The sequence below is a fragment of the Lonchura striata genome, chromosome 20 (assembly GCF_050655825.1).
Source record: "Lonchura striata isolate lonStrDom1 chromosome 20, ASM5065582v1, whole genome shotgun sequence".
Taxonomy (NCBI): domain Eukaryota; kingdom Metazoa; phylum Chordata; class Aves; order Passeriformes; family Estrildidae; genus Lonchura; species Lonchura striata.
Genome location: NC_140722.1, coordinates 1,072,338 through 1,099,107, shown reverse-complemented (window position 1 = coordinate 1,099,107; position 26,770 = coordinate 1,072,338). Strand labels below are relative to the sequence as shown.

Genomic DNA, 26,770 nt, shown 5'->3' with positions numbered 1-26,770 from the left:
CCCTCGGCAGTCTGACAATGAGTTGTTACAATCTTAGAGTTGATAACTGATTCCTTGAAAATTCTAAGTTTGGAAGCTCTTTGACCATTCTGACCCAAAATCCAGTGAGGTTTTGAATTATCAGCTAATGAACCTCGGGAGTCGTGTTTGTCCTATTCTCTTCAAAGTACCCTGACAACCACCGCCTCCTTCTTTAAACAAAAAGAAGGAAATTGTGCACCTCAAATTCAGTCAAAGAGAAAAGGAGAGTTTCTAACCAGGCAGAAGCCTGGGAAAGAGTTGGAGAAGAATGTAAATAATCTTTTATCTCCTTGTTGTTCACATTGTTTATAGTTAAGTTCTATCACTGTGCATCAAGCACTCTGCACCAATGGTGGTGGGTTATTTTCACTTCAGGACCAATGGAATTGGCCTGGACGAAGCTCTGTATAAAGAGTGATGCATTTTGAAATAAATTGGAGTTCCACTCTCCCAGCCTTCTGACTCAGTCTCTTCATCACCATCCTGCCTCAACAGTGTCACATGACTAGTTACTTCAAAAATTGTACAAGTTACATAATTTCCCACAACATAAAACCACAAAAATATCACCCAAGGACATGTACAATGGAAAAGAGAAAAAGAAAAGGAGGGAGGGATAAGAAGGGCTGGACAATGATCAATAGCAGATCCTGTAATTACAGATGATGTTTTGCTCAAATAACAGTGAGAATATGGTGACTCCACCCACATGAAGGCCCACTGTTGACTGAGAGCTGCCTCCTTCTCTGAGTCTTCATCTACAGAAATCTCATCAGGCAAGTAAATAAATCAGAGGGCACATCAAAACATGACATGCCACAGCACACATCCCATTGAACTATGATGACACCATGCAGTGACACACACTGAGATCAGTGGCTCAAGTCTCTCCAGGCTTCACAAGCCAGGCTCCAGCAGTGATGCACACTGCAGCCTTAAAATCCAGTTTCACAAGTATCCTTTTTTTTTTTTTTTTTTTTTTTTGAGAATGAAGTTAGAATGCAAAATTTGCTAGGTCAAGGGAACACATCTGCTTTCCTCCCACTGGGGAAACTGAGAGGGAAGAGCTGGAACCTGAAGGTACATCAGTGCCTGTCCCTGCCTTCAGGCATCCTTGGCCAAGTACACTGCTGCTCCAGCCCTCCCCAGCTTCCTTCTCTTCCCATGCATTTTCTCTATGTGGATTGTTCAACTGCATCCAGAGCTCCTTGCTTCACACCATCGCTGATGCTGTGTGTCTTCTGCCTTGAGCTGCTGTGGCTGCCCGACAGGCTGCTCATCCAAATAGAACAAAAAGCAGGGTCAGATCACACATACTAGATTGGTACTAATATACTACACATATTAGGATTTGGGAACAAAATGTATGAGCTCCTCATACAATATCCAACACACTATTAACAATATTTATATAACAGATCTGGAAAACAGTGATTTCCAGACTTTTGCAACAGTTAAGAGATATATATACCTGACAAACTACAGTACTTGCATTTCAAAGTGATGTGAAGGAAAAAATTCCAAAATTATTATCATTAATTGAAACAAAGACTTTACTATGAATTTAAACAACAAAAACCTATTTTTTATTTATTCCAAACACCAAGATACAGAAGTTTTCAAGTTTTCCAAATATTGCTCCAAAACACAATTCTATGTACAGCCCCCTTGGTTCTAGTAGTGCATCAACAAACACATGTGTACCCACAGTGCAATGTTTGCTCAGTTCATCAAGGCTCCACATTGCATTTGCTTACCAGTGATTTAAAGAAAGAAAAAAGTGACCTGTCAGTCTGAACAGTTGGTCCAGACTAAAAATAACAATGAGGAAACTTGCAAAGAAAGGGAAAGAAATTAATCCAGCAGAGCACAATGAAGAATCTTCCCTGAATATGAGAAGTACTACTCTATTTTAAATAAATATTTTCAGTCTTTATCTGCAAGGGCTTCCCCAGCACTAGTGAAGGGATGCAAGTCTCCAGGGTCTGCAACTTGATCTACCCATGCGAAATGCCATTTCTGCCAAATCCCCCGTTGGAGCAAGAAGCCAGCTCAGGGACAAAGTGCTTGAATGCCCTCAGACTGGGAGCACAACCAACTGTTCCCATGCAGCCATGTCCTGCTTTACAGACTGTAACCACAAACACCTTTTCCGGTCTATTTCCCCTGAAAATCAGCAGCTGCCTGGGAGGCTCCTCTGATGCTGTTCTGGTTGTCTGGTCACCACCACCGCCTCTAGAGCTACATGAACTCAGGTACCTGACAGGAATGAGCCCAGGTATAAGCATTGTTCTCATCTTCAGTGAGCCCAGTGATCCTTAAAAAACAATGTAAACCTTATTCCAATTGTGTTACAGAAAATTTGTTTTCCTGCTACACTGAATATGTTGTATTCACTATATACTAACATAGTACTACAAAACTGTGAGACAAATTATTGCCTGAACTAAATATTGGCACAAAAGTCTTAGCTACTACCTGGAGCAGCCAAATTGTTTTGTTTTCTGAAGGAAATAAAATATTCACCATGTAGAGACTGTGACTCCTACAAGAATACTGGATATTTCAAATTTTCGTTATTTTTTGCAGAATAAAAACATCACCAATATATATATATTCCAAATTAGTAATTTGTACAGGTAGATGCCTTTCCATCACAACTCTGTTTGAATGTTACCTTTTGGTAGTACCACTGCACACAACAAAATAAGGGTAACAAATCCAGCTTTTTAAGGACACCCTCTCACTGCAAAACCAGCTCACTGTGTTCCATAGGGAACTGAACTCAGCAATGTCTGTGAAGGAAAACTGAAGTTACAGCCATTATTTCAGGAGCGGTGATCTGCAGCTGAAAGACTGAACCTCTCAAATGCTCACAATGTTCCAAAGGTTCTGTATAATCTGACCATCAGCAGCCTTGTCACCTATATCACAAAGTAAATACAAACTGAAAATTAAAACTTAAGGTATAAAAAGGGACTTTGTGAACATTTAAGAAAACAAGCCACTCACTGTCTGCAAGGAAAGCATCTCATGCATAGATCTTAAGGCTTTATTTACACAAAAACTGATTCCCAAAACCACGCATTCATAGCATGTCTTTACAATGAACACATCCAGAGTTCTGAAAAAATCTAGATTTCCAAACATAACTGGAATGGCAATTTTTAACAAATGGGTAGAAAAGGTATCACACCCATGACAGACCATGCTGCAGTCTGAATTCAGAGCATGGCTCCAGTCCTTTCCCGCGGGCATTCCATACTACTGCAATGAAGGTATCCCCCCAGCAACTTCTGCAGGAGGCACAGGATAGCCAGATTTAAGAGCTCAAGAATACACATAAACACCACCTTAATGGGCTTCCCCCGTACAAAGTCATGTGACAGTGAGAGGATAAATATGGAAAACAATCATTTATTCTGAAAATAAGTGCAATCCACCTGTGACCTCCTGCTACATTATTTACTGTAACAGAAGTGTGGGTCAGGCCACTGTTACTTGAAAACCTCCACATAACACTTAAGAGTCAAGAGTTGGACATTCATACTTACTAAGTCTGAAACTGTTATAACATCTCCTAACGATTAAATAGTGAGTGCTAGTATGCATAAACCAGAAGAAATAAAATATGAAATGAGTCAAACTATGTAAAGTTATTTACAACCCCTGTCAACCAAACTTTTTTGGCTCTTAGAACTCTGTTCTTCAGTGGCACAATTTTTAGTCAATTTAATGATGAAAAAGTCTACTGTTTTGATAAGCAACTTGTAGGGAGTGAAAATTTGAGTGTAACTTATCAACAGGCAACCTCTGGAGACAAGAGTATGGCCTTTTCCACAGCATTATAATTGTCTACTAGACCTGAAATAACCTTTTGCTCTTCTTTGAGCAACACTTCTCAAGTCCCTGAAGTCCATCTGCATCCCATGCAACCAGCATGCTAGTTTAATTTACAGATTCAGATATGCTCCCATCAGACACTCCAGCTTTGCAACCAGTCACAGCCCAGAGCTGTCCAGCCTCATGTGGAGCAGCACAGCGCGATCTGCTGCACTTTGCCCAAGTCTGTTATCAGCTGCTTTATGCAGTGTTTGAGCTGGGGGAGTCGAGCCAGTGGTTCTGGGGGTTGTAGCTCTCCTGTGTAATCCAGCCAACTCTCCAGAACTGCAAAGGAAACAAAATCTGTCACTGCTGCAGTTCTCTGCAAACAGCTGATCTGAAGTCACAAAACACAAATCCTTTAAAACTTCTGTAAATCCTGAGAAGGCAGTGGACAATATTTTTAACATTGTTATTTGAGAAATCATAAAACTGAACACCTCACACCAATCTTTGCAAGTAAATTTTCATACTTAACCAAATAATTCACATGGGGATGGGGGGAGAAGTTGCTGCTCCTAGGAAAAAGCAGAGAAGGAAAACTCTGGACCAGACTTTGTGAAACCTCATGCTAAATTTCTTCTGATCCAAGTCAATTTCAGGGCAAAGACACTGTGGTACATGGAGTTTACACCATCAAAGATGGGACTGTTGTAACCAAAGAAATCTGTCGTAATACGGAACACAACTGACCAAGACAGAACTGGGCAACAAAAAATGGGGATGAAGAGCAAAAGCATGAATCAGCAGAGTGCTTCACAAGGAAAATAAACTCCTGCTTTAAAAAGCTTCTCAGTGGGAAACAAGAAATCCCACTGAGCAGAAGAGAAGTCAAGTGACAATGTAACATGCTCACTAGGAAGGTGGTCAGGTTGGACTATGATGAGTTCTGGGGATGTTGACAGTATTGCAGATGGAGACTCAAATCCTGAAGACAGAATACCTCTACCAAGAGCAGCCACTGCCACCAACCAGATCAACAGGCAAATTTTACCCATGCTGCTGCAAAACCATCAGCATCACTCATTACTGACACATCCCACCTTGGAGTAAGAAAGTTCCTGCTCAAAGCAGCAACACACTGCACATACCCCTGCTCAGCAGCAGGTACAAAGAGTCTAACTTTTTGGAACCGGAGCTTCTTTAGGCAATACAGCCCTGACTGATGTTTACCTGAAACAGCCCTTTAGCTGTCCAACTTTTCAGTACCTTACTTACAAAGAGAAGGCTTTTACTTGGGTAGAAGTTGGATTCCCCCTGCAAGTAAAGCTGCTGTTATAACCACTACACAACCAGTGGTCAGACTTAACAATGTAAGTAAGACCTATCCTGAATCACTTAATGCAACACAAAGGGTTTATAAGTTTTCCATTACTATGAAAATCTTGGAAGAGACAGGAAAGGACAAAAGCCTTGTGCACTGAAGAGGCCACTCAGAATGGGCTAACATAGCCAGCAAGGCCCTGCAGAACAGAGAAATGCAGACACACAAGAGTTTTGGAAAATGACAAAAACTTAATCCCAAAAAGACACAAAGATGTTCCAGTACAACATCTGATGCAACTATTTAGAGATGACCTAACTAGAACTTGTTCTGTGAAATTCTGCCCTTTGTTTTAAAATCTACTCCCTACATCAGCAGCATGTATATTCTCTATTTAGAAAATGAGATAATGAAACATTAATCTCTTTGTGGGTCTGAAGAAGTAAAATTCTGGTTAACATGTTTTGAACAGGTAGTTCAGTTAAAAGTTTTTAAACTAGAATAACACTACTTACCATCTAGCTCCTTCTCAATGAAATCCATTCTGTGTATGACTTCATCTTGCAGAGATTCCACGTGAGCTAAAAGATTGAGCTGCCACTGCAGCTGTGAGTTCACTACTCCTTCTTTGTCTTTTTCCAGCAATTTCATTTCAATAGCTTCCTCTGGAGAGACTTTCTTAGAGACAGACTCTCTCACCTAGCAGAAATACACACATTAAATACTTGTTACAGTGAAAGGGAATTGGAGAGCTGAACTGCCTGAGTCCTCCCAGTCCCTGTAATTGCTGAACTCATCATAGGCCAGTGAGCAAGAGAGACACAGACCATATGCTAACCTGGTTTGGGAAAGAAGATCGAAATACAAACGTACTTTTATGGATATTTTGCTAAAAACTATTTGTACAAGCATCCTGCCACTTTTCATCAGGAAGATCCTGCACTGAATCTGTGCATCTCAGGGAATGCTGACGCTGTTTTTCACCCGACAATAACCCAACTAAAGAGCAAACAATTTAGGAGTGAAAAGGGATTTTTCCTTAAGGAATCTAATCTAAATCCTACTACAACTTTTGCTGAACCAACTCCAAACAAGCATTACCAGGTCCTTATAAAACTTGAGTACAACATCAGCAGAGCTTATTCTATTCCACTACTTTCCTCAACCTTCTGCTGAAATATGGCCCTTTAGAAAAACGCTCTTTAAGATTGAAGAACTACAGTATTTGCCTTTCTAGGAAACATTAACACAATCTCAATAGACTGATAGAAAAGTTAAAAGTAGTAAATTACAACTTACATATGGATGAAATAAGAGATATCCTAACCTTTAATCTAAAAAAAGCGAGCTCAGTATTTAATGGAGCCATAAAATTGTACAATAGTTTGGGTTGGAAGAGGCCTTTAAAGGTCATCTAGTTCCAACACCTGCCATGGACAGGGACACCTTCCACTATCCCAAGCTGCTCCAAGCCCTGTCCAACCTGGCCTTAAGACACTTCCAGGAATCCAGGGGCAGCCACAGCTTCTCTGGGCACTCTGTGCCAGGGCCTCACCATCCTCACAGGAAGAATTTCTTCCTAATATCCCATCTAAAATTTAGACTCCTTCATTTTAAGGCTATTCCCTCTTGTCCTGTCCCTCCATCCCTTGTCCCAAGTCTAGTTCTCCAGGAGCCCTTTAGGCACTGGAAGGGGCTCTCAGGGCTACCTGGATCCTTCTCTAGGTAAACACCCACAGCTCCCCTAGCCTGGCTCCCCTAGAGCAGAAGGGCTTTACTCATTTCCCAGAGGGTTTTTAATATTTTTCAGCCTACATTTCATTGGAATTGGTATTAATAGAAACAAATTTTGCACTGGAGAGCAGAAAGGCCTCTACTAGGCTGACAGAGCTGACAATGAGAACCAAGCATTGAAAAGCTAAACCTGAAGTGCTCCAGTAGGAAGAAAATACAGGACTGTTCCATGGTGATCAGTCTTAAAAAAAATCACTTCAGGCTATACCCATTTTTTTTTTTCAATCTTGAAATGCTGCCTGAAGAACCTAACATTATTTTAGCTATTAGAAAGAACATGAAAACAAGATGGACATAATTAGAAGCTGGCCTACCAGTGTATTTGGCAGTAACATACATGCTTGGCCCATTCTCTCTGCTAGTGTTTACGTTTCATTTAACACATAAAAGTAAGGAGCAATGAACTACCAGTGGACCATAATGCATGGTCCACACTCTTCAAACAACTTGAGGTCCAGAATCAACCTAGATTTTTAAATTATAATATAAAATGAAGCAGTTGATCACATTTATAATTTTACTTCTACTGGCAACTTAAACAGTCTAACAAAAAATAAACACAAACAGACCAAAAAGTATTAAAAAAGCCTGAGGTTTACAGGTTGCCAGGAAAACAGATGCTCTTTGCCAGAGAGGGCTATTTTAATAAAAATACCTTAGAGTAATTGTGTTTAGATTCATTTTCTATCTTGCATATTTCTTGGTCCAGATTCCAGCCAAACTTCTCTGAAAAGGTATCATCCCCATTCTCTCTTATTCTGTTTACTCCATCATCCATGGCTGAACCTCTTGTTTCCACAACCAGCCTCTGCTCTATGGCAGGGTAGTAGGCTCGAGGCTTCTGGTAACAGTGTTCACTCGTAATGTAAGATTCCTCCACAGAAGGAATTGTTGAGGGTTTCTCAACTGTCCCATTCCAAGTTCTGTAACTTGCTGTCTCCTCTTTGCAAGAGTTTTCCTCAAAATGAATGATGTGTTTTGTATGGATTTTTTCATCCACTGTGATGTGCTTCCATGGATGACACCAAAACTTTAAGTCAGGGTGTTCTTTATTTCTGTTCAAACATAAAAAAGTAAACCATCCAATTTAAATGCCAAAGTGACTAAGCAAATTACCCTCTTGCATAAAGAAACTAAGTAATAATTAAGAAAAAAAAACAACAAAGTTTGGATTAAGAAAAAACTTGAAGAATAAGTTGCAAATAGATACATACAACTTCTCACCAATGTTGGCCCTTCATGGAACACTTTGCTTCAATATTTGCAATTTATTAGCAGCAGAAATTAATTTTAACTGGGCTATTTTTAGTAAAGGTATGGTACACCAATATTGTGCATTGTAGTGGTATTCCATAGTGGCCATAGTTCCCTTCATCTGTTCTTAGAAAAATTCTTATTTTAATTGTCTTCAAATTGACTAATACATTATTTATTCCAGCAGAAGGGACAACTGTAGGTATCAAATTATTATAGATACAACAAATGAAAGATTTAGAGTGAGCACTGTAACCCATGTTCTTCCTTGCGTAAGGCGTTAAAACAGCAGTAAAAGGAAAGGAGAGCAAAGCACAATATTCTGCTATCTTCAAAGGGCTGGCAGCTCATCTGATACAGGCTGCAGGAAAACAGCAGAGCAAATCGCAAATCCTGACTTTAAAGCACCTGCTCCACTGGGCTGCACAGAAAGTTGGGGGGGGGGTGGGCTGCCCTCAAGCTCCCCTCTCTGCTTCCTTGCAAAGGTGGATAGACTTACTCTATTCAGCTGATCCAGCTTTTCTAGCTGTTCACCAAACCACTCAACAAAACATGACCACTTGACTTTGGTAGTAACTGCTTTCTAACCCAACCTGCAGCAGCTCAGGTTTCTTCAGTGTCTCTCAGAGGAAACCAAAGTGAGTAGAGCTGCCAAGGATGTGCTCAGACTACTTCATAGAAGCACCTTTGCCTCCAGTGCTGGCACAGCAAAGATAGATCTCCCTGGTGAACCATCCTGAAGGCATGACTGCAGAAGTGAAAGCCAGGTGTTCATTTACCAAAGCTTTCTGCTTGAGCTCCACTCATCTGCTACACCTAAAGAAACTGTATTTTGCTCAAAACAGAGCAAGGTATAATTTTACAAAAGATAGGGTTTTTTTTCTGAAAAATGATGCACCAGTTACCTAAGGATGAAAATTCAAATGCTAATACTTGAATAACCTTTTAACTCCTGCCTGTTGAAGGGTCACCCCCCCATGACACTGCCAGGGTTACCTTGGGTCCTCTGTCACCTCCTTGAAACACTGAGCAACCACCTTGAAACACTGAGCAACTCCTAATAATTTCAGGCACCTGTGAAATCATCTTCTCTCTATCTGTTGATCTACATCAACAATAGAATAATTATTCTAATTCGGCAATTTTTCAAATCCCTTCTAGTTTGTATCATGATAAAGAAAACAGCAGCTGAATCTTTTAACCAGATGATCCAAACAGGACTGCATGCCACCTTTAATTAAGCCAGGCCATCATACTGACTTCAGCATGGGAGAGAAAAGGAACAAAACCTGCAGCACCCATCACATATATGCCCAGTGTTCCCTACCTCAGTACTATGTAAATCTCAATTCACAGCTGGAAAGCCTGAAACTCAAATGTCGCTCTTTAGAAAAAGGCCCAAGGAGTGGCCTTATAATATTTGTTTCAGTCTCCAAAAAAGAAAGAGATTACTTACAGATCTAACTAAAGGATCCTATAATGGAAAAGCAAAACCCTATGTTAAAATGGCTCCTCTCTTGCTTTAAGCATTATTCCATGTCAGCGGACCTCCTTCATTACCACAGATTAGGGAAAAGGGTCTAAAGAAAGACAAAATCACTTTGCTGCTGCCGTGCAATTTATCAACTAATAAATTACAACTATGGAATTCAATAAATTTAAAACTGCTGGATTTAAGTTAATTTTTTTTCAGTCATCAGAACCCAAGGATGACTTTAAATAGGAAAATACTCAAAAAAGTCAACTTGATAGAAAAAAATCTTTTATGTATATAATTGTTATTTTCTGCAGATATAGCTGAAATGACCTTTCAGAAATGAAGTGCTACAGGTTGCTGAGAGTGCAACCACTCTCCCACTGCACCAAAACAAGATACTGTACCAAACAAAAGTATCTGATTCCTCTTGGACAAGCCATGACCAGATCTCCTGGAATGGAGAAAGCAAGTGCTGCAAAAATGGTACCATGGCTTACAAGCCTATCCTGTTCTTGCTTAAAATCCATTTGGGTGATTCAGGAAAAACTGTCATTAGTTTTATTAGTTTGATCCTTTCTATACACATTGTCCATTTACACTCCACTCACTTAAACAGATTTCAAACAGCCAAGTCCTTTCTCAAGATCACATGAGCAATTCAAACTATGTTATAAATCCACAGAACACAAATTAAAGTCTGAATTTCTGGTCTAATTCCCGAGGCGAACATGGTGGCTGGTACTTAGGTACTGCTTACTGCAATATGCTCATCTTCAGCTGCAGCCCGTGCAGGACTTCGATCACTCGCTGTACATCACCAAGCAGCTGGTGAGTGGCCACTATCTTCTTGGCATTCTGATGGGAGTAATTTTCTTCCAAAAATGTTAAGCCATGCATGTGACCATTACTTAGCCACTCCTTTTCATACCAGTACTTTAAGCTGGACCTCTGACCTAAAGTGACAGTAATGAGCGAGTTAAAATGAAATGTTGACATTGCTGGTAGTAATTCTGATTACCTCTAGGTACTGCAACAGCTTATTTGTTATTATCAACAGAACCAAAGAAGATCCTGTAACAGCAGACATAACCAATAAAGAAATTAAGAACTTGTCAAGTATGAAGCCAAAAACCTCTGCCCAACTGTAAAAAAATTCAGACCCCAACTTCCACAACAGGCAATTACAGATGAAGCTCAGAAAGGTGTACTTTTAGCAGGGTATCATACTGTCTAGTCTAACCATGGTTATGACAGAAGTTACAGTCTGACTACAGCTCTTTGCAGACAGTAAAATGCAGAAAAAGGCAATCAGCTTCCCAGTGGTCTTGTTTTTAACATCAACATGTATTAGTACAGTTGTGCATAAATACATTTTTAAGGAATCAAGGAAAAGGTTCTGATAGAAAACTTGCATAATTCAAGCTATTAATAATGATAATTCTGTCTTAAGAGATATCAATATTATCTCTTTATACTGAGTATCAGCAACAGCTGAAATGAAAAAGTGTTGAATGCGATAAATGCATCAATAGAAGTAACTTAAACTGCCAAACAAACAGTATTACAAGGAAAGATGCTTGCTAAATTGCAAACACACACAAAAAAACCTTAATGTTAAATACCTAACAAAAGCTCCCCCACACCCTGTAAAATGTACATTTACTACAGATATTCTCAGTGGACAGCTCAGCTGCAGCAGTTTTGGGAGGACTGTGTGCCCGTGGGAGGGGCTCACCTTGCAGCAGTTTTGGGCAGACTGCTGCTCGTGAGATTGGTAAATCACACTGGAGAAATGCACAGAGAACTGTCTCCCATGGGAGGGACCCCACAGTCTCACGCAGAAACAACTTCTCTCCCTGAGCAGTGGAAGAAAACCTTGAGTGATGAACTGACTGAACCCCCACACCCTGTTTCCCTGCACAGCCGGTGGAAAGAAGGGAGAGACTGAGGGAAGAAAGGTGTTTCTAAGGGCTCATTTTATTTCTCATTATCCTCCTCTGATTTTGCTGGTAGTAAACTTACCTTGTATCTCTAAGTTAAGCCTGTTTTGCTCTTGGAGTGTTTTCTCCTGGTCTCAACTCATGAACCCTTTGTTAATTTTTTCTCTCTTCTTCCCAGCTGAAGCAGGAGACAGTGAGCAAGTGGCTTTTGTAAGTGGCTGGCGTTGGGCCAGTGTCAAACCAGGACAGCAGGTAATGCAGACAACTGCAAGAGCCACTGCTGAGGAGAGCCAGGAGCCTTCCACTGACTTATTTGAAAGAATGCATCAGCCAAATTTGTTGGGGGAGAGCTGCAGACACATCCCCTAAGATGTACCCATGGAAGTCTTTGCTTGGGCTTCCTGAGTGTTTTCTACACTCATTTGCATAGCCAGTATAATCCTTACTACAGCAAATATGTGATGGTCATCACAGTGAAAACAGTCTTCTCCCATTCCTGTCCTTTTGTAATTCCTTAATATTGACTCATGGACATTCACATAAATTAAACCTTCTGAAACTGAAACTTACCTACAGTGACAGACACAGGTGGGGGGAAAAAAATAGTGTAGTTTTTCAGAGTGAGAGATGTAGACACAGATAAACTAGCAGATTTACTACATATGTAACAAAGGACTGTAACCTTAAATTTCTGTACCTGGAGGATCTTGGCAAATATAGCAGGTATATTTCTCAGGTATATTATCTTCCAGTAAGCCCATACAGGCTCCATGCTGCCAGCACAGACACTCTTCACACTGTTCAAAGTCAAGAAGTGCACATTAACAGAAATGAAGCGTAGAGGAACTCAATACCATTATGTCAATTAAGAAACACAGGATCTACGTATTTTAAAACAAAAAGGTCTATTAATATCCACACCCCATCTTCCACTTACTAACAAATACATTACAGAATCAGACCATAGTAAAATGTGAGCCCTCCCCACACATTGTTCATGTATGCTTCTGGAGAATGACAACTAAAATGCAGAAGCAGACATTCTGAAAGATACAAAAATACTCCCTTTGGAAATGAAAATCTTTCATGAGATGGATGTGCGCATAACAAGGATAGCCAAAAGAGTAATCAAGCCTTTATCACCAAAACAGATCCATTCTTCTGAATTCAAAAGCCTTCCCCTTGAGAGGAATGACAGATTTGTCTTCACAAACTAACTGTGGGTCTGCTGTTAGATAAAACTAGCAGTGAGAGATAAAAGAAGCAATGGGAAAGATTCCACTGATTGATGAATGGAAAAAGATATTTACCTTTACAAACAAACTGTAGGTTTGCTGAGAAACGAAACAATGGGGAAAAGCCCTAAATTCCATAACAATTAAAAATTAAAAAGGGTTATACATTAGAGATTAACTTTGGTATCAGGCGTATTGGGAAGTCTAGATATCTCAAATACCTCAGTCAATGGGGAAAGAGAGAGGGAAATGTGGCCAGGAAATCAGGATAAAAAGGAGTCTGCATCCTCCAAAACTTTGAGAGACCCCAGGGGAATGCACCATGGCCTCTCCCCTTATTCAAATAAAGTAAAAGGACTCCTCTGTCTCCTTTTTGGATATAAACCTCTGATGTTTGCAGATTAATTTTCCTGATACCCTCAAACATCAATCCGCATTCAGTTATCAAATCCCAGAGATATTTATGTTATACAGGAGTAAGCAATATTATGCTTTACTGATTCTTGTACCTCCAACATTTTATCCATTTCAAAGGCAGCTCTACTAACACAAACCTGCAGTGCAGATCAGTTGCACCAGCTTTAGGAGCATCCAACGTCATTCAAAGACAGAACAATCATAATGGCAACGACTGAATATAATTTTGATCTCTTTAGCACAGTTATACTATTTAAAATGCAGTCACTGTTCTTAAAGCCATGCTGTTCTAGAACAGGAAAAAAACTATTCATGTTTTGTCATTTTATCCCCCATCAGTATTTTAAAGAGACAAAATCGTGACTGTAGACGACAGATCACTGAAACATGGAACAAAACCCCAGATAAGAATATTAAGTCTATTTTGATTGGAAAACTGTGATGTCAGTTAGAAGTTACTATTTTCCCAAGCAGCAAGACAAGACATCATATACCCTTTATTTCTCAGAGCATAAACCAAAAGCAGAAATGTTGTCAATGCTGGTAGAGGACTGCAATATGAGCTAAACCAAACCCTAACGTGTTGCCCTTCATTGACCTACAAAGATGCCAACTTGCTAAAAATTTTGAGTATGTTCAACACCACTTTAATTAATGCTCTTATCTCCTGCCCTTCCTCGAGCTAGTAGGGACAGAAAAGAACAACCAGACTTTGAATATTTCACTGGAGGAGATAGGAGCTCTGGGATTGGAGAATATAAAAATTTAGAGAGAAACAGGTTTCTGAAAGGATGCAATCAACAATGTTTTGCCTTCCAAAAAGGGTAGATAGTCCTAATGCAGTTGGGAGATGTTTTCAAAAAAGGCAGAGACAATCCTCCTTTCACAAATTAGAGCCAGAAAAAGGTGTTCTAAAACAAAGAAAACAGATTAAGAGAAACAGACTGTACTAAAAATAAGAAGGGAGCTCCTGGATCTAGTTACACCTGCATCCTATGAATCATGCCATATTGTACAGAGCTGCACTCAGTGTTTTTCCAGGCAATTTTGCCCAGAACTCTAGTGAAGGTTACAAATGGGGTTGTAACCAAATTATGCATTCTACTCCCATCTACATTATTCTTGATGAACTGTTAATGTTGGGTCGTTTGCAAGAACTGCCCAGCACACACCGGCCCTCAGGCTGCAGGTGTTAAATAAAGGAAAGAGGCAAACTCCTCACACCACTGCCACCTCACCCCCTCCCCAATCCAGGTACATCAGGATACTCTGTCTTCACAAACTGACTGAACCATGATTAACATCCAGCCCAAGAGCATAATCTCTGCCAGTGGACCATAATGCCCCAATGGGCAGCTATAAGGACCTAGGCCATCAAGGACTCCCCAAAACATCCCGACTCCTAGGATTGCATCATTCCGTAGTGAAATTCCCCAACCTGGGGGAGGTATTGAGCATCCTGCCCGTATCTGACCATAAATAATCTGGGTGCTTTGGGAATTTAGGACACCACGACTACTGGACAAATCCAGAGGAGGACCTGAATTTCCACAGGAGGACTAGACCTCCCATGGGATCACTGCTCTCAGCTTCAACCATCATTTCAACAAGACTGCTGTCACTATTTGACAGGACTGAGATCACCACCCTGATCACCAGGGTACCAAGCTGTCCTCTGACCTGAAGCCAGTTTTAGTGTATTGTTGCATTTACTTTAATCTTTCTAATGACATTGCAACTCTAACCTGAAATCTCTCTCAAGGTATTTGTGTGGGGTTCGTTTCTCCCACTGGTTTACTTTCAAACCTGTACAAACATCTCAACTTTTTAAAATTTTACTCAACTGATATTTAAATATCCATCCCTTCAAGGAACAGGTCCATTCTTTACCTTGCAGGTTCTACTGTACACTGTGGTTGCTAGGCTACAGGTTACTGCTCTGGCACATGCTACTGGGTAACTACCCCCTCCCCGGGTGGTAGCAGAGAGTTTCAAAGCACGCCAAGAAGGAGATTTAGAAGAGAAAAAACCTACAGCATTGTGCAAAAAAGTATTTAAGTTGAAATTCATGTCACAAAATAAATTACCAAACTTGAAAGATGTGTATTTAAAGCAGCTTTTTACCTTCTAGAACAAGACTGTCTCAAGTCCGTTTACACCCATCACCTCTGAGGCTATCAAATTCAGCCCCAGAATTTTCTGCATCATTCACCAGTGTTTAGGTATACAAACTAAAAAGAAGGGATAATGACAATCTGTCTGGATCTCTTTGGGCCTCACTGAGTGCTGTGTCTCCAGAAGGAACACAGGGCAATGCTACACTGCAGCTTTACACCAGCTCCATAAATCAAGTCTAGTAACCTCCCTGCAGAGTTACAGAGACCGGAACAAAACAGCACTAACCAACAATACATTATTTTTCTGTACTTACTTTTCCAGGTTTAATTTCTACTAACTGAAGCAGATACTTTTATAAACGCAAACCCAGATTTCTGCATCCCAGTGCTATGAATGACATCCTTAATGCACAAATGGCTCAAGACAATTAATTTAAGGCAAGTACAGGTCAAAGAAAATTTTTTATAAAATATTTTGAATCTGGGGGCAAATTATTAGTTTAGATATCTAAAGGAACTCCCATTTTAACTGTGTATGAGTTTCATGGAACTTTAATGTTCCCTAATCTTTCATGGACAAGAAGGTGCTGCTGAGTTTAATATTTTCCTGCATTATTTCTAAATTTGACACATTCATGGCAATGAACACAGCTGAAAGAGAACACTTAGCATTCTCTCTCTTGTAAGAGAGGAGGGTATACATGTATATTGGGAGCAATGAACCTCCAGCCAGATCCACGAGGAGCCCTGGCTCCTCATTCCAATATCAAGATTGGTACATAGCAAACCCAAACAGGATCTCCCAGGTGCCAGCGTATTTCCTGTTATCTCAATCCCCATAAAGAATGCAGATACTCACAAATACTGCTGATCTACATCTCTTTTCCAGAAACCAATTCTTTCACAAATCAATTCAACTATTAAAATGTTTGCAATATGCTAAAAACACCCGCCCAAACCACTTCAACCTAGCAAGGTAATCTTAGAAGCAGCTCATGAAACTTTAAAGTAAAGGCATCCATAGGCTGCGTCCAGAGCCAGGTGACAGTTCTCTTCATTCTGCAATCCTAACCTAGTGTTGAACTTATTTTTGCCAGTTATTCTCCCAGGCTATTTCTTTCTGATTTTCTGTAAGCCATCTCCTCAGAGGACATCTACTCCCTTTAGTCACCACTGTTGGGACTCCTTTGTCCTCCTGTACAGTCTGATGCTATTTACTTACACTTGACCACTGCCCATCACTCCACCCTTCTCTATTAATTCATAAGGTACTTTTTGCCCTGCACTGTCAGGATCCAACACTAGAACAAAGGTGTGCAAAGTGAACTCACTACTAAGAGAAAAAGCATCATACCTTCGACAGCAAGGCTCCATGAAATAGCATGGAAATGAAGTAGCATAGAAACTCAAAGAAAATTAAGTAGAGCAAAAAATTATTAAGAAATTGAATTGATTTTTTGACTTCATCTCTTGAAATTAATAGGAACTGGGTGAGATGGTTAAAGCAGCTACGTAGGGAAATTATTTCCTGATAATTTACAAACATCTCAAAGTAATAGGCAGGTAACTTCCAAGGAAGCTCTTATCAACAGTGTTAAGCAGGAGAGATAAAAGAAGCCTCTCCAAGTTTTAAAAAGAGCACATGTGGAATGGACAGATGGCCTTAGGCAGATTAGGAACTTCGAATTTGCAGACAACTGCAGAATGGACAAATGACAAATGCAGTTCTGCTTTAAAGCAAAGCCTTCAAATTTTTTTTTTTTTTGGATGTTCATCCTGTCTGGAGAATTGTATGTATAAGTCAAGCTTCTTACCAGGCCAGAGGAATGGGAGGTACACTAGGTATCTCAAGGCAATGTTCTGAACAGGCTCTAAATTAGAGGGAGCCCGAAAAAATCACTGATTTCAAATATGCATTCTCACAATCAATGATGTCTTCAATGTTTAGAAAAATTCACAAATAATAAGCCAATCATTTTTTACTTGGAGTGAATGTTTCCTCTTTCCTTCAATTAAAAATCCTAAATTGTACTATGAAGCAGAAGTTAATTATCATAGCAGTCACCCTGACAGATTACTTAAAAAATGTTATGACTTTGGAAGTCAACAATAGTTTATTATTTCATGTACAAAACAGAAGTTTCTCTACTGACACCTTCCACTGCATTCAATGAAATGTGTATTTACCCTCCACTTCATACCTGAATCATGAAGTCATTTTCTTCTTTTACTTCACAAACACACCGAACAATCTCAAAATCACTTTCTTCTATTTCTTCATCAGGGTTTGTGGTTACATCAACATCCTGACTGCAGTCATTGTCACTCCAAGGCAAGCTATCCATAGATGACTCACTCAGGGTGTCATCCTCTGTACAAGAAGTATTTATATAAAATCCTGAGTAATTATGAAAAAGGTCCCTCAAAATCTCATCCCAAGTATGCAGACATACATTCCAAAAAGCATAAGTTCACAGTGTAATTTAAAGAATACCACAGTTTCAACAGTTTATTGAAGGTTACTATATAATGAAGTTTTAAAGTCTCATTAATGGCTCCCTCAAAATATCCACCTTAACAGCTTTTGTCATTAAAACTGTACTGTCAACATACAGCATCTCAAACCAAGTCTCTTCAGACAAAACTATAAACAACAAAACCAGGCTTGTACATTCAAACAGGATTCATGCTCATTGCTGCAATTGGTATAGAATTGTGACTTGGCACCTCTAATGTAGAACTCTCAAAAGGAGGCAAGAGGGTTCTGTTTTATGAACCATTCAGTCTCACAAAGTGATGCTTCCATGACAGAAATACTGGGTCCAACACAGAATTTAATCCTGCTTCAGAAATTATTTTCATTTACTCTTCTGTTTAGGATGCATTTATAAACTCACAGGCAGTGCACTGCACAAGGTATTCTTCCAGAATGCACTCGCACTACTTAGCTGAAACATTAGTGGATCCTAGATTGAATAAAACTACCAAGAAAATTTAGACTGAACAGCACTGAGAATCTTGCTTCAGTAACAGCTTAATTGAGAATCTTGCCTCAATAAAATTAAATAAATGTCTGCATCTTCCTTGGGGATAGAATGGGAGGGTCAGAGGAAGAAGAGGCATTTTAATTATTTGAAAATAATTTAATGAATAAAAGGGAAATGGAAGGTAAAAATTTTAGTCTTCAGTACAATGGTGAGGTCTCACCTACAGTGAGGATAACTACTTTCATCATTTAGCTCACAGAATCATAAAATGCAAAAGCAGAACTACCAGCCTGTGGCATAAACTGTGTATTTTAGAGAAACATCTGTTGTCAAATTAAAAGGGATGAGAACCCAACACAATAATTTATTTCCATGTTTAAAAGTTTCATTCTGCCTCTGAACTAGGACACCCTTTCCTAAGGTACTGCGGAAGTGACAGGTTAGGCAGGCACACTACACTTCCATATTACAAATAAGTTTCACTTTTGTTTATACCAGACCTTGTCTGTCTAGGCACAAGTCCTGCAGATGCAAAAAGCAACAAAACAATTTTAAAATAATAAAATAAAATAATTTCTGGTATTTCTCTTTCAATATCTATCAACTGATTAAAAGAAGTCTGAGTAACTGATAGCCAAGCTACTAAACGGTATGTCCTATGGTTGATATCTCCAGAAACACAACTGCTCAGACTTGCAAAACGCTTTTCAAGACATTATTGCTATCTGCACTTTAGTAGTTTTTAATGTTTCCTGTTTGGCCTATAAACGGAAATTTAACTGAAGTTATATTTTACTTTTGTCCAATAACAAACAAAGCTATGCCAAAAAAACCCTAAAAATCAAACAAAAAACCCCCAAAACAAGCTCAAATGGTTCTCAACAGTGTATCTGTACAAAAACGAATTTAAGGTTCTTGTAATATAATCAAGCTGTCAAATATTTTCTATTTCCTTCAAATCTGTGAGTTTTAAGAACAAGAGTTTTAAGAACAAGAGAAAAAACAAACATTTATCATTTTTATTGTACCAGTTTGTATCAGTAAGTAGCAACATGGAGCAAGATATTAAGAATTATGAAAGATGATACACAGCAGCCAGATTTTTATGGATTCTGTGTATGAAGTACTATGAAGACACCAGTACACAGCTACTCAAGAGCTTCTCGTATGAAGCTCAGAAAGTCATTATAACTATATTCTGTATCTATACAATTACACATCACCACACCCAGTGGTCTCTTGAACACAGCAAGCTTGCAAAGCACCCCTTTTAAATTCTGAAGGAGCTCTTACTTTGTAGAAACTTTTGGCAATATAAAAAATTTAATTATTGAATTGTAACTCAATTATTTTCAGAGTTAATAAGGCACTGAAAAAAAAACCTCACAAAATGAGTTTGGTTTCTGAAATAAAGGCAACAGTCTTGAAGTGTATATGAAAGTAAAGTCAAAATAAAAATCAGCAGCATCAAGCTCTGACAAATGAACTAGTTCCCACCTTATCAAGTGGGGGGGAAAAGAAATATACACGATCCTGAGTAAGAATAGCCAAATTTACACAATTAAGAACCAGTTTTCAGGTATGTTAGTGCTGCTCACATATTTACTGGTAATGAAAGAGCAAACCAGAAAGCCACAGAGGAGAGTCATCTCACCATTTGCTTTTGATTTTCCTTTGTGCTGTCCAGAGTCAGTGCAGTGAAGCAGTGTACTTGGGTGAGCAAATGATTTATTTGAAGAATTAGATTTTGTGACAACTGATTTTTCAGGTGAAAGCTCTTGTGAGATATCTGTGCTGTCCCCAATGCCCGAATACCCTGTAAAATTGTAGTAAACGTTATTAGAAATTCATGGTCAAAAAAAGAAGAAACAGCACCATGCATGCCCATAGCAGAAATGTGTAATTCACTGAGCCAGATCCCAGTATGCTGGAGCTATGGGACTGCATGATGCTGCTGCAAGATGTGCAAGCTTTCCAGAAGCAAGAAGGTATTTTCTGAACCAGGCAATTTTATGCCACCCAGTCACTGTTTATTGCTGTCAGAAATTATAAAGGTCTAAGTGACCAGCCTTTCCAAGCCAACTATTCTTCAGGCTGCATAGGTATACAAATGCCTCTGCTTTACAAGCACTTCCACAGAAGCATTAGTAGCTGGAGACCTCCCCCTCACATCCCACTCTTACTCACACAAAGCTATACACATTCTCTAATTTCATAGACTTCAAAGTGGATAGAAAGCACTTGTTTTCCTAGTCTATGAATGGAACAGAATGCACAGGTGGACAAGCCCAGTTTAAGAGTGTGTAAAGAAAACACCTTGAATGATTCCTCTGTGAGGCCTACACTGGACATAAATCAAGGCTGGCTGAAATTACAAGTAGCACTCTCCAGTTATCTGGAAAAAATATTCACAGTTCCTGGACTGAATTACCATAAGGTCAACATCAAAAAAAGGCATGTAACATCTTAACACCCAACAACAGACTGATATGTAGCTTGTGGGGACTTGGTGCATGAATTGACTAATCATATTTTGCACTTTATCATTATATTTGTGAGCACCATACAGTAAGAAATTAATTAAAATTATTTGTTTCAGTACAGTTCTTACTGACTTAGCCTGTGGTTCTTCCAATCCACTCTCTTGATAGCTGGCCCTATTCAAGGCAGTCATCAGAGAAGTAAGGCATTTCTATCTCAGAAACTCCTCTTTAGGGGAGATCTAGTTTCACAAATGATGCCTAGCAGATTGAAGTATGCTGCATCCTCACAATAGCAGAGGAAGTTGTCACACTTGAATCCTTAAACGTTTCACCAAAGAAATTTTCCAGAATCAGCTGTGTTTTCAGCAGTGAAGAATCCATTACGTCTAATGCTTGGGCCTCTACTTCAAGTTGAAAGCTTGACGTGGCCCCAGGAAAGCATTCCCAAGCCTCCAGAGATGAAACCAAGAAGACACATTGCTACTACACGCATTTTAATGTAGTGCAACAGCATGTTATGAGACATGAAAGAGGGACACAGCTTGAGTATAGACTTCAAATAGGGCTTTTACTAAATCTCTCCAGAAAAAAAAAAAATCTTTAAGAAAGAAATTAAGGCTGTGACAGGTTTAACTGAGCTCATTGTTACAGCCCACTCCCTCCCAAAGTGAAGGTGTAAGAAATAATACGGTTAAGAGCAGAAAAAGAGGCCTCAGTTTTTCCAAACTCCAGCATTCATAAAGCAGTCCCAAAACTAACATAACAGAGAACAGCCTGTACACATGGCATCTGCACCCTCTTAATTAGGCAAAGCTTGCACAGAAGCACATTTATTAAGGAAAAGCCCGACTTACAGACTGACATTAATTTACGAGTGACATTAATTCTATGCCATTACAAACACTACTACAAGCCACTACCCAGCATTAACGATGAAGCTTAACCAAAAAATAAATTATCTTGTCAATCACAATTAAAAATAAATTATTTAATAAAATAAAAGCTAAGTGAAGAAAACGGCTGAACTACAGTGCCTGCTCTTAAGAGATGTAAAGTGATTTTTTGTAATAAAACAAAATAATGAAACCAGTTTTATCTACAGAAGAAAAATTAACTTTACCAGGCTTCGTTTTCTTTTTCTTTTTTTTCTTTTTCTTTGACTTGGATCTTTCATAGTCTTTGGATTTTTTTTCTTTGTTCTTCTCATGCCCTTTAACAGCTGAAATTAGACAAAATTCCAGATTAGTTTTAAAAGCATATATACATTTATTCTACTTCATAATGTTCTTAAAAGTCTTAAAATTTCTTTGGACAATCAAGGCTAGTTCCCTGAAAAACAAACAAACAAACAAAAAACCACAAAAAAGAAAACAAAAGAAAATAAAAGAAAACAAAACAAAACCCAAGAAGGAAACTTATTTGTAAGAATTTCCCAGCTCTCAATTGGAATTATCTATTTTAAGTCCTAATCTGACTGTCCCGTAACAAAATATAAGTATCATGTAAGAGAAATCAAATGTACAGCAGCACCCATTTATTATTTACAAGCTTCAGAGATCATCAAAAGACTGAGGGATTTGTTACGTCCACTTTCTAAATTATTATGACTGGACATTTCACTAGCATTATAACAGAACAAAACTCCAACACCCCAGACTTCAGTTCAGCTCCCCAATCAAATATTTTACTTATATTGAAAATGGAGTAATTGGTTCAGCCGGCTTTAACTACTCTCTCAACATCTGTTTCCTATCCTATTTTTATGGGATTAAAAACACACCATTATTTTTGAATGACTAACAGCTGTCAATCAAGTCTATCCTTAAAGCACATTTCCAGAGCATGCACAGCTCAGTATGACCCTGTTGCAAGGGCATGTACACAAATCCCTGCTTTCTAGACCCAGTATTTGGTTACATTGTGTCTTTCAGGTTTAGGTCCCAGCAGCAGAATTTCCAGATATTTATGCAGTTCCTTATGTAAATTATCCTGACTCAGAGATGTAATCAACACCTATTATGGAAGGATGCCTTGTATCTCAAAATGGCTCTGCTCTCAGAATGTTTGGCTGATTAATCCACTCAACATCCCATTCAGAAACCTATTTCAAGATCAGATGACAGAGATCTGAAGAAGCACCTGAAGACAGTCTATACTGTAAGAAATCTTCACTTGCACAAACCATTTGAGAGCCTTAGATTGTCTGTAACCATTTATGACGTAAACCAGCAATACCAACGTATTATGTCAATCCCTTTCATACATGTCAACACTAAACTCCCTGATTCATCAGCTGAGTATTTACGGCACAAACAGTTCATTGAGAAAACTGCAAATCGCAGTCACATTTAATCAGTTCTGGTAAAATTGCAGGACAAGCTTAATACCTTGTCTTCAGGAGACTCTTTAGCTTTGCATCTCCCCATCCCTCTCAGTCCTCAAAGATTTCCCGCTACTTTGCCACTTCTGTGCCCCTCTTAGCATGAGGTTAGCAAAGGCACCTCAGTGTCCTCACCCACATGGCCACACCTGGCCTTCAAAGGCAGCAGGACTGGCAGCATAAAAGACACCTTCTTCCACCTCTCCATGGGTGTTGAGGGAGGTTGAAGAAAACAACGAACCAAACAAAAAACAGGAAACGAAAAGGTGCATATTCAAGTGTCAAACAAAGTGCTTCCAACTTCCTTCATACTTTCCTCTGTCCTCATCTCCTGTCCTTCTAATGGTCAGGATCCTCTTGGTACCACTCCCTTTGCTCTGCTCACAAGGATGCAAGGAAGTTCTACCATTTTATTCTTCCAGAAGGGCAAAGAGAGAATAACTGAGCTCAACAGAGATAGGAAAATTTTGCTTCTTTTCATTTGAAAATTCAGATTCACATTATAAGATTGCTGGCTTTGTTTGAAGATATCCAAGGGTACAAGGTAAGCTTCCTCAACAAGTATTAACATATCCAAGATAAATACAAAAGAAACTGTCCCTTTATCCACTTTGTCCCCTTAACCTTCTCCACGTGTCTTAAAATCTGAAAAAAATCTAAATATTTTCAAATTTCTTTCTGGAGCTATCTTCTGAAATGCACAACACAGTTAATGCATGTTTCCATGGAAAAAAAAAAATCTTCAAAGAACAAGTATTCAAGTATTGTACTAGTCTTCCAAAAAAACGGGTACTAAATAATCTTGTTGTTTAAAGCTATTTCTTCAAAGTGCTCTGAGGTGTAATGAATTTTCACTGACATGAGACCAGACAGAGACACTTGTCTAGGTTATGAGTATTCTCATATATTCACATGATCAAAGATAAACTGAAAAAAGCACGAAACTACTATATTTTTTAATTGTTTGGGGTTTTTTTTGAAAAAACAAAGGATTTCAAGTTCCTTGAATGGCAGAGACTCATAAAAACTGGGATGAGTGCACACCATCCTCCATCACATCACCACAGTGAAAGTTCACCATGATCTCTAAATGCCACACTTGCACATAGGACACATCCCACTGAGTGAGGAACACTGAGGAGATACTGAAGGATCGCATTTAGACTGAAATTAAAAACTAATTTAAAAATTAATTTTAAAATTAATGAACCTCCTAGGTCACCCTGCCCTGTTTCTTTCAAGGTTTGAGGAGCCTCTTTTATCTCTTTAGCTTGGAAATTCGCATACTTTCTCCTCAGCTGGGGCAGTTTTACTAGTGCTGCAGAGTTACTAGACTAAACAGCATATTTTACTTATACTAAGCAAGCTCAAAGCAGCACATTTCACCTAAATTTAAATAGATTTCTACTCTGTTCACTGTTTCATTACCTTCCTACAAGGAAGGGCAGTGAGAGATGCCCAAGAATAAACAAGATGCTAAGCACTGTCTGCTATGATCAACAGAACAACACGGAGACAGGCAGCTAAGGAGGTGATCTCCAGCACCTAGAGCATCTGTCATAGACACAGTAGTCTAATCTAAGATTTTATTTGTGTTTTCTTCATCATTGTGACTCAAGTTCTTAACATCTGAATGAAAAGTGGTGATGTAATAGTCTAGAAGTGTGTTGGGAATTATTTATATACATACAAAATATTAAAATATATGTATTGTTTCTATGAGCATGTGCCTGTGTATACATGCATCCCCCCACATCTCGTTTGGCTGTTACCCACCTATACTACAGTAGACTTCCATATAAACAGAGTTTACCCAGTACCACTGAACAGTCAAAGTTGTGAAGTTCTTCAGAGATGTCTAGTAGCAATTGCTGACTACCAGAAGTGGTCAAGTGCTATTGAAAAAAATCACCTACAAAATAAACCACCTTAGGTCATCATGCCTCATGCCCACCCCCGTTTGTCTCTTTTAAGTTTAGGTATCTCAGTAGGTACAGTATTACTTAAAATATTTAATGATTTGGGCAGCCAGGAGTTTAACAGAATTACAACCTTCAACCTTTTAATGACCTTTCATACTTTAGTACTTTTTACATCTTATAAATATTACCAGCTGACTGGGAAGAATAAACCCCAGTGCAGATAGCATGAAAACTTACAAAATGACAGTGAAAAAAGACTGCTTACATTTTATGCCATACATTTATACAAAATTATTCTCTCAGAATGAAGGTTTGAGAAACAACTGCTCACTTTAAAAAATGGGCTTATTAAACCTTAACAAAAATACAACAAAAGGACTAAATAAGGAAAAGCAGACCTAGGAAGTGTCCTAGTGCTGGCTGTCCACCATCATCAAGTTGGATGCTTCCACCTTTTACATCTCTAGCCCCTCCTAGAGCCTTGTCAGTTAACTGCTTCCTTGCTGTCCAGTGGTAAAAGTCCCTTTCTCACATTCTGATTGGAGGTCAGATGCTGCCGTAGTAACAAGCCAACCTTCCCAAATCCCTGGATTACCAAGACCATCCCATGATAACACATACTGGGGGGAGCACATTGCAGTACCATAACTATACATTTATAAAACTTCTTTGGCCATATAATGTTTACCCCTTAATTGTGAGAGCCAACCATTTACTCATCTATAACAAAGGTACACAGAATATTATCAGTTCCTTACAATGTTTAAAACTTTCTAAAGACTTTTTCCTTTCCAGTTAACTTTTCATGTTTAACTTTCCATGTTAAACCAAAAGCCGTACCATGTTGAGCTCTTTCTCTTTCCCGAGGTCTCCGCAGTGCTCTTGCTATGTGGTTCCTGGTTTGGTCTCTAATAGAGTGTCGGTGACTATACAGTGCACTTACAGGAGGTGAAGTTCGTCTCTTTTCTACTTTTTCATCTCTATATGGGGTACTCCTGAGGGTTATGTGTAGAGGAGCATCTACAAATAGAACAAAGACCAAGTCCATGCTTTAAATACTTTCCAAAGTCAGTCTATTTCAGCAGCAGCAGCAGCTCTGGCAGACCATACAGAATGTTTCTGATCAGACATTGCTCAACTCAATCCTAGCCCTGACTAAAAAGCTAAAACCTCCAATGCTTTTGCTGGACTTGCTGATGGGCTTTTCTTTCAAAAATAAACACGGGATGTCCATGCGTTCCCCAAATTTCTATTCTTCCAGAAAAAAATTGATTCTTTTTTTGAGAAAAGTTGAAAAGACAAACACTTCAGTTCGGCAGTGATATAAGCTAGGTAATTTTTATTAGTTACTCCAAGAGGAAAAGTGCCCAGTAGCTTTATTTAGTGGAACCACAGCCAGTTCTTGAAAGTATACTTTGTAACACACATAGAAGTGGCACAAAGCAGCTCTGCACATAAGGAATAAGTTTTTTAAATATATAGCACTGAAACAACAATGTTTCAATCAAGAGTGAGATGCAAGAATTCAGAACCATTGCCTGAAAGTCATAAAAATCTTAAGATGCAGACATGGTTTCATATGAGATTACATTTTTTA

The 26,770-nt window shown here is 39.0% G+C and overlaps 1 protein-coding gene across 26 annotated transcripts in view; it reads right to left on the bottom strand.

The window, feature by feature from the left end:
- Positions 1-1,584: 1,584 nt before the first annotated feature.
- PHF20 (PHD finger protein 20) overlaps positions 1,585-26,770 on the bottom strand; it is a 70,310-nt gene continuing 45,124 nt past the window's right edge. For 10 of the 26 annotated variants that reach the window (XM_085557708.1, XM_085557707.1, XM_085557713.1 and 7 more), the window contains 9 exons: positions 26,014-26,193; positions 21,992-22,090; positions 20,043-20,204; positions 17,603-17,799; positions 12,330-12,429; positions 10,450-10,645; positions 7,617-8,016; positions 5,683-5,866; positions 3,038-4,188 (listed from right to left, as the gene is read on the bottom strand). In XM_085557708.1, the coding sequence (XP_085413834.1) occupies positions 4,046-4,188; positions 5,683-5,866; positions 7,617-8,016; positions 10,450-10,645; positions 12,330-12,429; positions 17,603-17,799; positions 20,043-20,204; positions 21,992-22,090; positions 26,014-26,193 (1,661 nt within the window). In that variant the 3' untranslated portion in view covers positions 3,038-4,045. Of the gene's footprint in view, positions 4,189-5,682; positions 5,867-7,616; positions 8,017-10,449; positions 10,646-12,329; positions 12,430-17,602; positions 17,800-20,042; positions 20,205-21,991; positions 22,091-26,013; positions 26,194-26,770 lie in introns of all 26 variants that reach the window. The other 16 variants (XM_085557726.1, XM_085557725.1, XM_085557716.1 and 13 more) reach the window with 4 other exon arrangements.